General features: G+C 45.2%; 1 protein-coding gene, 1 long non-coding RNA gene and 1 other non-coding gene across 3 annotated transcripts; 2 read left to right on the top strand and 1 right to left on the bottom strand.

The window, feature by feature from the left end:
• The first annotated feature begins 1,380 nt into the window (after window positions 1-1,380).
• Window positions 1,381-16,814, top strand: LOC140400028 (uncharacterized). Its single transcript, XR_011937984.1, has 2 exons — window positions 1,381-1,455; window positions 16,320-16,814. It is a non-coding gene; the product is annotated as an uncharacterized lncRNA (long non-coding RNA).
• On the top strand, window positions 9,576-10,984 carry LOC140400027 (histone H2B-like). Its single transcript, XM_072489516.1, has one exon. The coding sequence runs from the start codon at window positions 9,717-9,719 to the stop codon at window positions 10,101-10,103; it is 387 nt and encodes a 128-aa protein (XP_072345617.1). The 5' UTR covers window positions 9,576-9,716; the 3' UTR covers window positions 10,104-10,984.
• On the bottom strand, window positions 14,551-14,622 carry trnam-cau (transfer RNA methionine (anticodon CAU)). The gene has a single exon. It is a non-coding gene; the product is annotated as a tRNA-Met (tRNA).
• Window positions 16,815-17,144: the final 330 nt, after the last annotated feature.

The raw sequence follows: 17,144 nt of genomic DNA, 5'->3' as shown, positions 1-17,144 counted from the left end.
AAACATCAACTGCTGCTGGAGGATCATAAACTCGGTTAAAGACTCTCTTTGGTCTGCCCGTAACCTGTTGATCTTCCAGGGTAAAGAATTGGCCTCGACTGAGTGTTGCAGTCTAGCACATTCCAAAGTCCAGGACTACGTGCTGAGGGACGCACTCAAGCTTGGGGTACCCGGCACCAAGGCTCAATGGAGAAAGGCCACAGTGTAAGTTCTTGCAGCAAATGTACACCAAGAGGCTGGTAACCGGGTAAAACCCCGGGTCTGTGTGAGTAACACTAAAGAGGGGCTGGTAACTGTGTAAAATCCACCTCGTATGTGTGATTAACACTAAATGTTTAAAATAATTGAAGCTTTACAGGGTGGAACATGACTGATGTAAATATTTTGAGAAGAATTGTAATGTAAATATTGAAATGTGTGTAATGTCCTCATTATCCAACTGAAGAAATTCAAGTAAATCTGGAGCTCTGGAGAAAATGTAAATATTATTGTACGAAACGATGTTATTGTGATGACAATTTGAAATGTTTGACCATGTTTATTTCAAGGGATTTTATAAATGAAGTATATTTTTGAAAATAAATTGTGTGCTTCTATGAAAAATGAAGTCAGTCAGTGAAATGGTAGTTTGCAGAAAGTGTGAGTTTGAGGGGCTGAGTGACAGTGTAATAACAAACAAGCTGCAGGCAATGACTGCAAATTGAACCTCACATTGGGACAAACAGACAGCTACAAAGGTGATTGGTTGAGCCCGAGGGCGCAGGGCCATTTGCAGCCACACACACAGTCCCCCCAACACGGGCTCTCTCGGATGTTTTGCTCTCTATGCGATGACAGTGAAATGGGGAATTGATTCTCAACGCGGAATTGCTGGGGGATCTGCGCAAGCCCGGCCTAACCGCTTGCCTGTCGTCATTCAGATATTTAGAGCGCATGCGCAGCCCCTCTCCCGCACACTCCATTTGGTCAGTGAGTGGAATCGCTTTGTTGAAACTGAGTGAAATGTCAATGTCAGGGCCCAGGTCAGCGAGGAAACAGCGTTCTCATTGCAGCAGCACATCCATCAGGGAGTGTGAGCAAAGAGGCTCAGAGATCATTACTGACTCGGGGGGTGTTCAGGGAAAATCGGGCGCTGTTTTGCAAGAGGCGCAGCGGAGCACGATCTTGTTCCGGGACTTGGAGTGAACGGGGGGGGGGGGGGGGCGGGGGGAGGGAGAGCTTTTTCTGGGCCTGGCTTATTTGTCTGATTCTGGGTTAGGATTTGGAGAGTATTTTCTTTATTTTACTGATTATCAGTTGAAAGAATAGATTGATCTATCATTGGCCTCATCTGACCCTAACTTACAAGAATTTTTTTTTCTTCTTCCTCGTTCAACAGATGAAAAGATGAGTTCCAAGATGATGATGATGATTCCTCAGCAACATGAATGTCCAGCCGTCTCCTTCTAACTGACTGTAAGTACAATATTAATCCAACATTGCAGAGACACAGACACAACATCAGCTCCACCGTCACAGAGCAGAAGCAGTCAGATTCGCAGAGACCTCAAGTCCCAGATGAACATGTCCAATCCAACAGTCCTCATTATCCAATTGAAGAAATTCAAGTAAATCTGGACTTCTGGAGAAAATGTAAATATTATTTACAGATACACGAGAGGACAGGTGGCATAATTTTCCACAATTCACCCCTACTCTCTCATGGAATGTTGGATCAACTTTTGACAACAGCGTTTCATCTGTAAAGTAATCAGTATAGTATTAATTAGGCTATAGATTCAGCAATCAATGTGCAAGTATCCATTGGCACTTTTTTTTAACTTTCTTAGTTTAAAATATATCAGAAGCAAAGCACTTGAATAAGGCATTAACAGAAAAATGATGCATTTACATTGTTCTCCAAAGGGACACCTATAAAATTGTCAGGCCATCCTTTCATCTCACAAGTTGTGAACCTTTGGTACAAGTAAAAGGTCGGATAGTACAGCTGATTGAAAAGTGCCGAAATAATCATAAACTTCTACCGAGATACCTCCCAAAACAAAATATAAAATTCCCATCCAAATATCTCACACAATCTCAGATATAATGGTACAGTTCATTCTCATGAAACAGACATGGAAATAGATCATTTAACATATCAATGTTAGCACTAAAAGTAATAATGGAGGATGAATACTGAACAGAATGTTCACCCTTAACTCACAAAACAGATATTGACAAGTACAGAAAACACAGTAAAATCTTGCACATCAGAGAGGTGGACAGACTGAGATTACCTGTCCTCTCGTGTATCTGTAAATAATATTACAGATAGAGATTAAACCCAGAATCCCATAACAGAGACAGACAGCTACAAATGCAAGCACAGAGACAGAGTGTTAGTGAGTCAAATTAAGTTTCCCCCTAACACTTGACCTATAACAAAGACAGACAGCTACCGTGGAATACACACTCACACATTCAGACACCAACAACTGAGCAAGAAGCAGTAAAATATGCCATATATCATAAATAGACAGTGAGGGTAAAACACACACTCGCGTTTTCTCATGCACATGCTCACTCACAAGTAACTCAGCAGGAAGCACTATATATGCAGTGAATATCACAGGGAGTCTGAGGGTGAAACACACACACACCAATAACTGAGCATTAAGCAGTAAAATATGTCATATATCGCACACAGAAACAGAGAGGTTTATACACACTCACTCACACTCTGTCTCTCATACACTCACACACATCCATGCACTGTCTCTCCCACACACTCACAAATCAATAACTGAGCAGTAATCAAGAATATATTAATTGTATATCACAGAGACTGTGAGGTTAATACACACTCACTCACACTCTCTCTCTCACACACACATTCTCCCTCTCTCACACACACACACCAGTCACTGAGCAGTAATCAATTAAATATGCAATATATACCACAGAGATACAGTGAGGGTAAAACATGCACTCACTCTCTCACTCACACTCTCACTCAGTCACACAGCAGTAACTTTGCAGTAAGCTGTAAAATATGTGAGTGTGTGTGCTTTACCCTCACTGTCTCTCTATGATGTATAACACATTTTACAGCTTACTGCTCAGTTACTGCTGTGTGACTGAGTGAGTGTGAGTGAGAGAGTGAGTGCATGTTTTACCCTCGCTGTATCTCTGTGGTATATATTGCAGATTTAATTGATTACTGCTCAGTGACTGGAGTGTGTGTGTGTGTGTGAGAGGGAGAGAGTGTGTGTGTGTGCTGTAAGCAGTAAAATATTTGTTATAAATCAGAGAGAATCAGTGAGGGTCTTTTTCTTTTTAATCATTGAATTTACAGTGCAGAAGGAGGCCATTCAGCCCATCGAGTCTGTACCGGCTCTTGGAAAGAGCATTCTACTTAATCCCACACCTCCACCCTATCCCCATAACCCAGTAACCCCACCCAACACTAAGGGAAATTTTGGACACTAAGGGCAATTTATCATGGCCAATCCACCTAACCTGCACATTTTTGGATTTTGGGAGGAAACTGGAGCACCCGGAGAAAACCCACGCACATACGGGGAGGATGTGCAGACTCTGCACAGACAGTGACCCAAGCCGGAATCGAACCTGGGACCCTGGAGCTGTGAAGCAATTGTGCTATCCACAATGCTACCGTGCTGCCCTTTTTAAGAAACAGATAGATTTAGCACTCAGGACGAAGTGTATCAAAGGAGATGGGGGGGCGGGGGGGAGGGGGTAAAACACTCTCTCTCATAGAAACCCGACAGTGCAGAAGGAGGCCATTCAACCCATCGAGTCTGCATTGACCTTTTGAATGAGCAGGCTACCCGAAGACCAATCTCCCATGATCTCGTTGTAACCCTACCGAGGGACAGTTTAGCCTATTGAACCAACCTAACCTGCACATCTTTGGACTGTGGGAGGAAACTGGAGCACCCGGAGGAAACCCAAACTCCGCACAGACAGGCGCCTGAGGTCAGAATCAAACCCAGCCTCTGGTGCTGTGAGGCAGCAGTGCTAACCACTGTGCCACCCTGCTGCCCATCAGCAGCGCATCCACTTTTCACCCTGTTGCTCTCACACACATTCACCATCCCTCACACATACTCACAGACTCACCCTCTCTCACACACTCTCACACACCAGGAATTGAGCCATAAGCAGTAAAATATGTGTAATACATCACAGAGACGGTGAGGATAAAACTTACACTCAATCTCTCTCACACAGACACTGGCACTCACACACACCATTAACTGAGCAGTACGCTGTAAAATATGTGTCTATATCATAGAGAGACAGTGAGGATAAAAATCTCACCCACACTCCCTCCATCTCACACACACTATCTCACTCATGCTCTCCCACACACACACACATTAATTGAGCAGTAAGCTGTAAAATATTTGTTATATAATCACAGAAAAACACACACTCGCACACTGTCACACACACGCTATCTCTCACACACAGATGCTCCCTCTCTCATACACACGCACAGACTCTCTTTCACACACACTCAGTCACTCTCACTCACACACATACCGGTGGTAAGCAGTTAAATATGTCTAACACATTAACACAACAATAACTGAGCAGTAAGATATGTTTTATTTCATAGAAACACTGAGCATAAAACTCACACTTTCACTCACACACTCTCACTCACCAGCAACAGTGGCACAATAATCATTAAATATCAACTCTGTCTCTCTCTCCTCTCTCTCACTCTCTCTCACACACACCCATTCACTCTCACACACCAGTAACTGAGCAGTAAGTATTAAAATATGTGATATATATATCATCGAGAGACATTAAGGATAAAACTCGCACACACTCTCTCTCACACGCCAGCAACTGAACAGTAAGAATAAACACACACACAGTCACTAATATACTCACACACTCTCGCTCACACACCCACACACCAGTAACTGAACAATAAGCAGTAAAATATTCATTATATATTGCAGAGAGACAGTGAGGTTAATATGACTCTATCTTCTAATAATCTTTATTGTCACAAGTAGGCTTCCATTAACACGGCAATGAAGTTCCTGTGAAAATCCCCTAGTCGCCACATTCTGGCACCTGTTTGGGTACACGGAGGGAGAATTCAGAATGTCCAAATTACCTAACAGCACATCTTTTGGGACTATCTATCCATGAGTGCGTGTAGTAACCTCACTGTCTCTCTGTGATATATAATGAATAGTCTTGTGCTTCCTGCTCAGTTACAGGTCTGTGTTTGTGAGAGATAGTGAGTGTTGAGAGTGAGAGTGTGTCTTTACCCTCACTGACTCTTTATGCTATATAACTCATATTTACTTCTCTCACATACATTCTGTCTCTCACACACTCATACGCTATCTCATTCACACACTCACACCAGTAACTGAGCGGAAAAATATGCATTATCTATCGCGGAGAGACAGTGCCGGTAAAACACACTCTCACTCTATTTCTCTTGCAAACACTAACTCTCCCACACACTCACGCTCTCTCTCTCTCACTCTTGCTGCTTCTTTCGCAGACTCTCTCTCACACACACACATACACACCAGTCACTGAGCAGTAAGCAGTTAAATATGCGTTTTATATAGCAGAGGGTCAGTGGGGGTAAAACACACATTCGCACATCAGTAACTGAGCAGTAAAATATGTGTTTTTTTATCACCGAGACAATGAAGGTAAAACACACACACACTCACACGGACTATTTCTCCCACTCAGACACTCCCAAACACACAGTGACACATTCTCTCACACACACTCTCATATTCACATACTCTCATACTCACACACTCTCATATTCACACACTCTCACAACAGTAACTGAGCAGGGAGCAGTAAAATATGCATCATATATCACAGAGACAGTGATGGTCAAACACATTCTCACCACACACCCCAGTAACTGAGCAGCAACAGCAAAATATGTGTTATATATCAAAGAGAGACAATGAGGGTTAAATACACATAGGCTCACTCGCTCGCTCACCCGCTCTCTCTCACGCACACCCGCTCTCTCTCACGCACACCCGCTCTCTCTCACGCACACCCGCTCTCTCTCACGCACACCCGCTCTCTCTCACGCACACCCGCTCTCTCTCACGCACACCCGCTCTCTCTCACGCACACCCGCTCTCTCTCACGCACACCCGCTCTCTCTCACGCACACCCGCTCTCTCTCACGCACACCCGCTCTCACTCACGCCCACACGCTCTCTCTCACGCCCACCCGCTCTCTCTCACGCACACCCGCTCTCTCTCACGCACACCCGCTCTCTCTCACGCACACCCGCTCTCTCTCACGCACACCCGCTCTCTCTCTCGCACACCCGCTCTCTCTCTCGCACACCCGCTCTCTCTCACGCACACCCGCTCTCTCTCACGCACACCCGCTCTCTCTCACGCACACCCGCTCTCTCTCACGCACACCCGCTCTCTCTCACGCACAACCACTCTCTCTCACGCACAACCGCTCTCTCTCACGCACACTCGCTCTCTCTCTCACACACCCGCTCTCTCTCTCACACACCCGCTCTCTGTCACGCACACCCGCTCTCTGTCACGCACACCCGCTCTCCTCATGCACACCCGCTCTCTCTCTCATGCACACCCGCTCTCTCTCTCATGCACACCCGCTCTCTCTCATGCACACCCAGTCTGAAACATATCAATGACTGAGCAGCAGACACTAATATATGCATTATATACCACAGAGACAGTGAGGAGAAAACTGATACCCACACACACACTTCTGCTCACACTCTCTCGCTCACACACACACCGGTAACAGAATATTACAATGTGTTAGACATGACTGAGAGATCTCACACACACCAGTAAGTATCATATATCACCGAGAAACAATGAGGGCAAATCACAACTTCACACTCTCATACAGACACTATCTCTCACACACACCAGTCACTGAGCAGTAAGCAGTTAAATATGCATTGTATGTCTCAGGGGGACAGTGAGGGTAAAACACACTCTCGCCACTCTCACATACTCACACACTCCAGCAACTGATCAGTGAGCAGCAAAGTATGTTGTATATGATAGACAGACAGTGAGGATAAAACACACACTCGCACACTCTCCAACACCTGTTACTGAGCAGTAAAATGTGTTATATATCACAGAGATGATGTGGAGATGCCACCGTTGGACTAGGGTGAGCACAGTAAGAAGTCTTACAACACCAGGTTAAAGTCCAAAAGGTTTGTTTCGAAGCACCACCTGTGGGACTTGAACCTGGTGTTGTTAGAACATAGAACAGTACAGCACAGAACAGGCCCTTCGGCCCTCGATGTTGTGCCGGGCTTTGTCCGAAACCAAGATCAAGCTATCCCACTGCCTGTCATTCTGGTGTGCTCCATGTGCCTATCCAATAACCGCTTGAAAGTTCCTAAATGTCCGACTCCACTATCACAGCAGGCAGTCCATTCCACACTCTAACCACTCTCTGAGTAAAGAACCTACCTCGGATATCCCTCCTATATCTCCCACCCCAAACCTTATAGTTATGCCCCCTTGTAACAGCTACATCCACCCGAGGAAATAGTCTCTGAACGTCCACTCTATCTATCCCCCTCATCATCTTTCAACCTCGATTAAGTCGCCTCTCATCCTCCTTCGCTCCTATGAGAAAAGCTCTAGATCCATCAACGTTTCCTCATAAGACCTACCCTCCAATCCAGGCAGTATCCTGGTAAACCTCCTCTGCACCCTTTCCAATGCTTCCACATCCTTCCTATAATGAGGTGACCAGAACTGCACACAATACTCCAAATGTGGTCTCATCAGGGTCCTCTACAGTTGCAGCATAACCCAACGGCTCTTAAACTCAAGCCCCCTGTTAATAAAAACTAACACACTATAGGTCTTTTTCACGGCTCTGTCCACTTGAGTGGCAACCTTCAGAGATCTGTGGACATGAACCCCAAGACCTCTCTGTTCCTTCACATTCCTCAGAACCCTGCCGTTGACCCTGTAATCCGCATTCAAATTTGTCCGACCAAAATGAATCACCTCGCACTTAGCAGGGGTTAAACTCCATCTGCCATTTTTCGGCCGAGCTCTGCATCATATCAATGTCTCTTTGCAGCCTACAACAGCCCTCCACCTCATCCACTACTCCACCAATCTTGGTGTCATCAGCAAATTTACTGACCCACCCTTCAGCCCCCTCCTCCAAGTCATTTATTAAAATCACAAATAGCATAGCCCCTCTCTTCGGTGAATACTGAAGAAAAGTATTCATTCAACGCCTCTCCTGTCTCTTCTGATGCCACACAGAAATTTCCACTACTGTCCTTGACCGGCCCTAACCTCACCCTGGTCATTCTTTTATTTCTCACATAAGAGTAAAAAGCCTTGTGATTTTCCTTGATCCGACCCGCCAAGGACTTCTCATGCCCCCTCCTAGCTCTCCTAAGCTCTTTTTTAAGCTAGTTCCTTGCTACCTTCTAACCCTCAAGCAACCCTACTGAACCTTGTTTTCTCATCCTTACATACGCTTCCTTTTTCCTCTTGACAAGACATTCAACCTCTTTTGTGAACCATGGTCCCCTCTCACGGCCATTTGCTCCCTGCCAGACAGGGACATACCTATCAAGGACACGCAGTATTTGTTCCTTGACCAAGCTCCACTTTTCATTTGTGCTTTTCCCTGACAGTTTCTGTTCCCATCTTATGCTTCCTAATTCTTGCCTAATCACATCATCATTAACCCTCCCACAATTATTTTATTTTATTTTAAAACATTTTTATTGAAGGTTTTCATAAAATATCAATAACAAAATGAAAAAGAAACCCACCAGGGTAAAGTACAAAACACAGTCCAGAAAAACAACCCTCCATATCCCCCTCCCCCCCCCCCCTGTACATGAATAATATTACATACATAATCAGGTATGTTCCAGAAACATATATACAGACAGATTCAAAGATGCCAGACAATCTTTACAGATCCAGAGATGGGGTAAGCCCAGGTTAAAGGGGTTTGAATTGTGTCACAATTCACTTGACACAATTCACACCTCTTTAACCTGGGGTTACCCCATCTCTTGATCTGTAAAGATTTAATGAAATGAAAAAAAATGAAATGAAAATCGCTTATTGTCGCAAGTAGGCTTCAATGAAGTTATTGTGAAAAACCCCTAGTCGCCACATTCCGGCGCCTGTTCGGGGAGGCTGGTACGGGATCATCTGCTAATGCTCACATTCCAGGCATTGTCTGGCATCTTTGAATTTGTCTATATATATGTTTCTGGAACATACCTCTACATTCACCTGAGGAAGGTGCAGCGCTCCGAAAGCTAGTGACATCGAAACAAACCTGTTGGACTTTAACCTGGTGTTGTAAATCCCTCTGTGGTGAAGGGTCCCTCTCACCGACAGCCAGGTCACTTTCCCCGGTGGATCTTTACACACTGACAAACTGGGACTGGAGACATTCTTTCTGAAATGTATTTCCTGTTTGTAGTAAGCTGGTTTCTGATTGGTGGAAAATCCTAAATCCGATTGGACTGTTGTTATATCCAATCAAATGAACAGAACATAACTGGCTGTCCTCATTCTCACAATGTCCAATCACAATCATTCCTTTCCCCATTCCTCATTAGCATAGATGTGAGGCTCTGTCTATTTAATCAGCGCTCGGAAGGGGTTTGCTTTATTTCTGGGTGAAATTGAAGATGGCTGACGAGAAGAAACCAACATCGAAACCAGCTTCCAAGAAGGGAGCCAAGAAAGTCATTAAGAAACCGGCAGTAAAGGGCGGCAAGAAGCGGCGAAGGTCGAGGAAGGAGAGTTACTCCATCTACATCTACAAAGTGATGAAGCAGGTTCACCCCGACACCGGCATCTCCTCCAAGGCCATGAGCATCATGAATTCGTTCGTCAGCGATATTTTCGAGCGCATCGCGGGTGAGGCTTCCCGCCTGGCCCATTACAACAAGCGCCGTACCATTAGCTCCCGGGAGATCCAGACCGCCGTGCGCCTGCTGCTGCCTGGGGAACTGGCCAAGCACGCCGTGTCGGAAGGGACAAAGGCGGTGACCAAGTACACCAGCTCCAAGTAAAACTCCACAATGGACTGAAAACCACCCCAAACACAACGGCTCTTTTAAGAGCCACCCACAATCTCTGTGAAAAAGCTGCACCATCTTTTCCCGCATTGACTTGATGAGAAATCTCTTTGTGGAGGAGAGAGATTTGTCCCGTTCCAGAATGTTGTGAATGTGGCTTCATACCCGCCCGTCACAGACAGTTTCACACAGAAGAGAATCAAACTGAATTGAGAGCCGATTTTAAACGCAGTCTGGCATTTGTGACGGACAATGAGGAGAAGCACAATTTCAGGAGGGAATTATTTCAATTTAATGATAACTATATTCAGAGTTTAACAACTGGTGAGTTAAACTCATAAGGAAATTACTATTTTTTTCTCTCGGGTGATGTGTTTCCCGCTCTCGGGACACAGTAAAGGCGGGAATGAAGAGGTTATTTTCGCGCTGATCTGTTTATTCCGCAGTTTTCCCAGGGACGGAATCATCGAGATTTGAGCACACACAGGACCTGAGTCCAATGTAACGCTTTAAGATCTGCCTCTCCCCGGCCCTCCCTATTCTCCGGACACAAAGCTGCCTGTTCCACCGGCTGGATAGAGTCGGGGATTCTCTCCACACTTCCCAGTGTAACATTCCCGGCCGCTTTCAGGAGAGGCTCAGAAATCAGCCCTTTCCCTCTGTCCCTGGGAAGCCTGTGTGAAGGAGTTGGTTGGTAATCTCTGTTTCTGCTTTTGCAGTGAGCTGAGATTTGCTCCGTTTTAAATTGCTGAACGGGGTCTTATTACCGCCGGTTACAGATAAGAGATTGACAAATTAAAACTGTTCCGAAAATAGCGCCCGGATTCTGGGATGGAAAAATCAATAAACAGATCACCAAGTGTGAGATTCAAATAGTTTCCTGAACATGGAGCCGTTCCGTTATTTGGGATTTTCCTGCACTGAAATTGGCGGGAGTTTCGAATTTGAAAATGTCAGCCAATCAAAACCTCCATATTCTTCTCCCTGGCCTGTGATTGGTTAATTGTTGACTGTATTTGAGTTTTAAAATATAATTTGTTTCCACAGACAAAAACCAGAATATTCTGAAGATGAATAAATGTGATGTTTCCTCCACACAAGTTACAGGGAAGAGTGTCGCCAGCTCCTTCCCACACACAATCCGTACATTGTCACTGACAGAGCAAAGAGACACAGACAGATCATCAGTTCCACAGTCTCAGGCAGCAGAAACAGTTCCAGAGACACATTTTCAACCCATCAATCAAACAGCAGGAGAGACAGACGCTGTGTCCATGTCACCCTAACTCAGTTCCACTGACAAGAGGCCCCATAAATCCCAGTGCAAATTCTCACCCATTCTCATCATCACTGTATCAATGGAGCAGCTTAGTGAAATAATCAATATCAGAGACAACTGACACATGGATTCCGGTTTAGAATTACACAATTAACCGTAATAATGTACTCTGAGATTCGAGTGAAATACCAGCCACACCACTCACATCAGGGGTGGCTGTACTAATCCTCAGAGTGCGTCCTCACAAATACATTAGCTGCAAACACAAATATCAGGTGCATTCTCAGATTGAGATATGCTGAAAGCGACAAAGATACAAACTCTGATTCTCGTTTAAAACTCACCTAATTTATGAAAATAAAAGATGCAATATAATTTCGCTGACTATGAACTGAGCTGTAACTTGCAAACTATTGCAAAATCCTCACTCACTCTGTTCCGGATGGAAGATACTGCAGCAATTCCAGACTGTGGTCCATTTTACATTCATGTCAAAATTCTGACTCAGAATCAGACTGAGTCTCACAGATCAAATCAATGTGTACAGCCTGAGTTAAACTTCCAGAGCAATCCAGTATCAGGTTGAAGGTTACATTATCTTTCACAATTGTGTTCTGATATTAAATGCTGGTCCAAAACTATCACACATTGTTTGCTTCAAACCTCCCACAGCAATGGTTTCTTTCTGTGCTGGAAATTTACGTGGAATGAATGCAAACTTATAAACTGTCCCAGAGATTGAAAGGTCACATCCTGAACCGCATCCTCCCACTGAGTCACAGAGCCTGACAGGTACAGGATAATCCTCAAACACGTGTTCAGACTAAGATCCATCATGACACTGAGTCCTGGAGCATGACAGATTCAGGATTATTCTCAAACGGTTGTTCAGAGTAAGATGCTGAAAGACACTGTACTCACTCATAAATAGCAATCACAAAAAGCAATCAGACTCAACAATTGTACCTCTGAGAGATTTAGAAATGGTTAAAAGACTCTCAGAGAGGAAACAATAATGACATACAATCACACGTATACACACAGTGTACAGGCCCACACACATTATACACAGAGTTGCACACACACAGATACACAAACATACACACACAGGTATATACACGTGTACACACACAGTACACAGAGTCACACGCATTATACACACACAGTTGTACACACCCACAAACACAGGTATACAGACACAGGCACATAAACATTCACACATATTCTCAGATACACACACATATATAGAAACACGCATGTACAGACAGAGATATACACAATGACAGATACATTACATCAGAGAAATAAAATTAATCCAGCTACAGTGAAGTAACAGAGATATAGTTCTAATACAGGATGGTGAGTGGCTGGAGTAGAGCCTCCAGGTCGCGGTGTCGCTATGTGTCGGCCGCCCTTGTAGTATATATAAATGATTTGGAGGAACATGTAACTGGTCTGATTAGTAAGTTTGCAGACGACACAAAGGTTGGTGGAAGTGCGGATAGCGATGAGGACTGTCTGAGGATACAGCAGGATTTAGATTGTCTGGAGACTTGGGCGGAGTGATGGCAGATGGAGTTTAATCCGGACAAATGTGAGGTAATGCATTTTGGAAGGTCTAATGCAGGTAGGGAATATACAGTGAATGGTAGAACACTCAAGTGTATTGAAAGTCAAAGAGATCTAGGAGTACAGGTCCACAGGTCATTGAAAGGGGCACCACAGATGGAGAAGGTAGTCAAGAAGGCATACGGCATGTTTGCCTTCATTGGCCGGGGCTTTGAGTATAAGAATTGGCAAGTCATGTTGCAGCTGTATAGCACCTTAGTTAGGCCACACTTGGAGTATAGTGTTCAATTCTGGTCGCCACACTACCAGAAGGATGTGGAGGCTTTAGAGAGCGTGCAGAAGAGATTTACCAGAATGTTGCCTGGTATGGAGGGCATTAGCTATGAGGAGCGGTTGAATAAACTCGTTTTGTTCTCACTGGAACGAAGGAGGTTGAGGGGAGACCTGATAGAAGTCTAAAAAATTATGAGGGGCATAGACAGAGTGGATAGTCAGAGGCTTTTCCCCAGGGTCGAGGGGTCAATTACTAGGGGGCATAGGTTTATGGTGAGAGGGGCAAGGTTTAGAGTAGATGTCCGAGGCAAGTTTTACGCAGAGGGTAGTGGGTGCCTGGAACTCGCTACCAGGGGAGGTGGTGGAAGCAGGGATGATAGTGATATTTAAGGGCATCTTGACAAATACATGAATAGGATGGGAATAGAGGGATCCGGACAGTGTAGAAGATTGTAGTTTAGTCGGGCAGCATGGTCGGCACGGGCTTGGAGGGCCGAAGGGCCTGTTCCTGTGCTGTACATTTCTTTGTTCTTTGTTCACTCTAGATGGTGGTGGATGTGGGTTTGGAAGGTGTTGCCAAAGGAGCCTTGGTGACTTCCTGCAGTGAATCCTGTAGCTGGTATACACGCTGTCACTCTGCATCAGTGCTGGAGCGAGTGAGTGTTTATGGATGGGGTGCCGATCAAGCAGGATGCCTTGTCCTAGATGGTGTCAAACCTATTCAGTGTTGTTGAAATTGCAACTATTAAAGGAAATGGAAATTATTCCAATACATTCCTGATTTATGCTGTGTCGACAGGGTTTGGGGAGTCAGGGAGTGAGTGCCTCGCCACAGGAGTCCGAGTCTTTGGCTTGCCTTCTAGCCACAGTATTTATATGAACAGTTCAGTTTCTGCCCAATGACAATCAGTCAGATGTTGGCAGTGGGGTTTCAGTGATGGGAATTCCGGTGAATGTCAAGGGGCGATGGTTAGATTTTCACTTATTAGAGATGGTCTTTGCTTGGAACGTTTCAGCCCAAGCCTGGACATTGTCCAGGATTGCTGCCTTTGGACATGGACTGTTTCATTAACAGAGGAGTTGTGAATGGTGCTGAACATTCTGCAATCATGGAAAGCCTGTGTGTGTTTGCAGCATTTACAGCGTGTGTCCCTGTGTGAGTAAATGCCATTTCAGACATTGGTTGCACAAATTAAGTGTTTGCTGGAACCCCCTTCCAGCCGAGTAAAAACCCGTTTCCTGGAAAGAAATGTCAGATATACTTGTGGCGAGAAGCTAAATGTTTCTTTTTACTGTAACGGAAAGTATTAAAAAAACAACTAGCAGAGAATGGTTTCGATCCATCGACCTCTGGGTTATGGGCCCAGCACGCTTCCGCTGCGCCACTCTGCTCTAATGGTTTTTATTGCGTTGAAGCGACGCAATTCCTCACTTCGGCAGTGTTGTTCATCAGGATCACATGTGCTCGACAGCGCACCCTGGCGGCACAATTCCACTGTGTAACTCACCAACAATTGAACACACGCAGCAGCTGGACACTGTCACCTTACACAAGATAACACACAAGCTTCGACTGACTGATCATATATAGAAAGTATTCCCATTAAGTTCCAGTGTTCTCTGTCTTCAGGTGACGCCCCGGAGGACTGGAGAATAGCCAATGTTGTTCCTTTGTTTAAGAATGGGAGCAAGGATAATGCAGGTACCTACGCGCCGGTGAGCCTGACGTCAGTGGTCGGGAAATTACTGGAGAGAATTCTTCGAGACAGGATCTACTCCCATTTGGAAGCAAATGGACGTATTAGAGAGAGGCAGCACGGTTTTGTGAAGGGGAGGTCATGTCGCACTAACTTGATAGAGTTTTTGGAAGATGATTGATGCAGGGAGGGCAGTGGATGTTGTCTATATGGACTTCAGTAAAGCATTTGACAAGGTCCCTCATGGCAGACTGGTACAAAAGGTGAAGTCACACGGGATCAGGGGTGAGCTGGCAAGATGGATACAGACCTGGCTAGGTCATAGAAGGCAGAGAGTAGCAATGGAAGGATGCTTTTCTAATTGGAGCGCTGTGACTAGTGGTGTTCCGCAGGGTTCGGTGCTGGGACCTTTGCTGTTCGTCGCATATATAAATGATTTGGAGGAAAATGTAACGGGTCTGATTAGTAAGTTTGCAGACGACAAAAAGGTTGGTGGAATTGCGGATAGCGATGAGGACTGTCAGAGGATACAGCAGGATTTAGATTGTTTGGAGACTTGGGTGGAGAGATGGCAGATGGAGTTTAATCCACAGGTCATTGAAAGGGGCAACACAGGTGGAGAAGGTAGTCAAGAAGGCATACGGCATGCTTGCCTTCATTGGCCGGGGCATTGACTATAAGAATTGGCAAGTCATGTTGCAGCTGTATAGGACCTTAGTTAGGCCACACTTGGAGTATAGTGTTCAATTCTGGTTGCCACACTACCAGAAGGATGCGGAGGCTTTAGAGAGGGTGCAGAAGAAGAAATTTGCCAGGATGTTGCCTGGTATGGAGGGCATTAGCGAGGAGGAGCAATTAAATAAATTTGGTTTGTTCTCACTGGAACGACGGAGGTTGAGGGGTGACCTGAAAGAGGTCTACAAAATTATGAGTGGCATAGACAGAGTGGATAGTCAGAGGCTTTTTCCCAGGGTAGAGGGGTCAATTACTGGGGGGCATAGGTTTAAGGTGTGAGGGGCAAGGTTTACAGGAGATGTACGAGGCAGGTTTTTTACACAGAGGGTAGTGTGTGCCTGGAACTCGCTGCCAGATGAGGTGGTGGAAGCAGGGGCGATAGTGACATTTAAGGGCATCTTGACAAATACATGAATAGGATGGGAATATAGGGATACGGACCCAGGAAGACTAGAAGATTTTAGCTCAGATGGACAGCATGGTCGGCACAGGCTTGGAGGGCCGAAGGGCCTGTTCCTCTGCTGTACTTTTCTTTGTCTTTGTTCTTTGTTCTAAAATCTCCCCTCTTTCCTCTTGTGTAACTGTGTTATCTGCATCTTCACTCTGTTATTGAAAGGTCTTCCCTGATGTTAATTAAACTGCTTTCCGATATTTCAGTATATTCTCTCCCGCTGAACTGTGATTTCTACTGTGGAACCGAGATCTCTACTGTGTAACTGCTCTCTGCTGTGGAATATGATCTCTGCTGTGAACAGTGCTCTGCTGGGGAACGGCGACCTCTCCTGTGGAAATGTGCTCTCTGCTGTGTTACTGTGTTCTCTGCTGTGAAACTGTGCTCTCTGTTGTGTTACTGTGTTCTCTGCTGTGGGACTGTGTTCTCTGCCGTGAACTGTGCGCTCTGCTGAGAAACTGCGATCTCTCCAGTGGAAATGTACTCTCTGCTGTGAAACTGCTCTCTGCTGTGGAAACGCGGACCAGATGTGATGCAGCTGAGGATGCTGAGTGATGTAACGTGGACATGGTGAAGTTACTGTCCAGAAACTTCCGAATTCTATTTTTGTTTTTAATGGACCGCTACAATCCACGTGTTTATTCTAGGACACAACAATGAATAAAAATGAATCAGTGCTGAGCAGATTCTAACATCCCACACCTCCAGTTTGTTCTTATTGAGAACCCCGTCCTCGATGGAAGCTTTTGCTCTCCGGATCACACCACCACCTCCTGGGAATACAGCAGCGATACCTCCAAGATCTGATCTGTAACAGAATCACAGAATAATACAGTGTCCCCTTGTGACTGAGGGGAACAGGTGCTCCCTATCCGCCCTGTCTATATCTAACATAATCTTGTACACCTCGATGAGATCACCCCTCAATCATCTCTGTTCCCGCGAGAGAGAGAAAACAAGCCTATCCACCTCTCTTCATATCCTAAATGCTCCATCCCAAGCAACATCCTGCTGAATCACCTCTGCACCCC

This window comes from Scyliorhinus torazame, chromosome 24 (genome assembly GCF_047496885.1).
Source record: "Scyliorhinus torazame isolate Kashiwa2021f chromosome 24, sScyTor2.1, whole genome shotgun sequence".
Taxonomy (NCBI): domain Eukaryota; kingdom Metazoa; phylum Chordata; class Chondrichthyes; order Carcharhiniformes; family Scyliorhinidae; genus Scyliorhinus; species Scyliorhinus torazame.
Note: the sequence above shows the minus strand (reverse complement) of the source record. Positions and strands in the feature narration are given on the sequence as shown.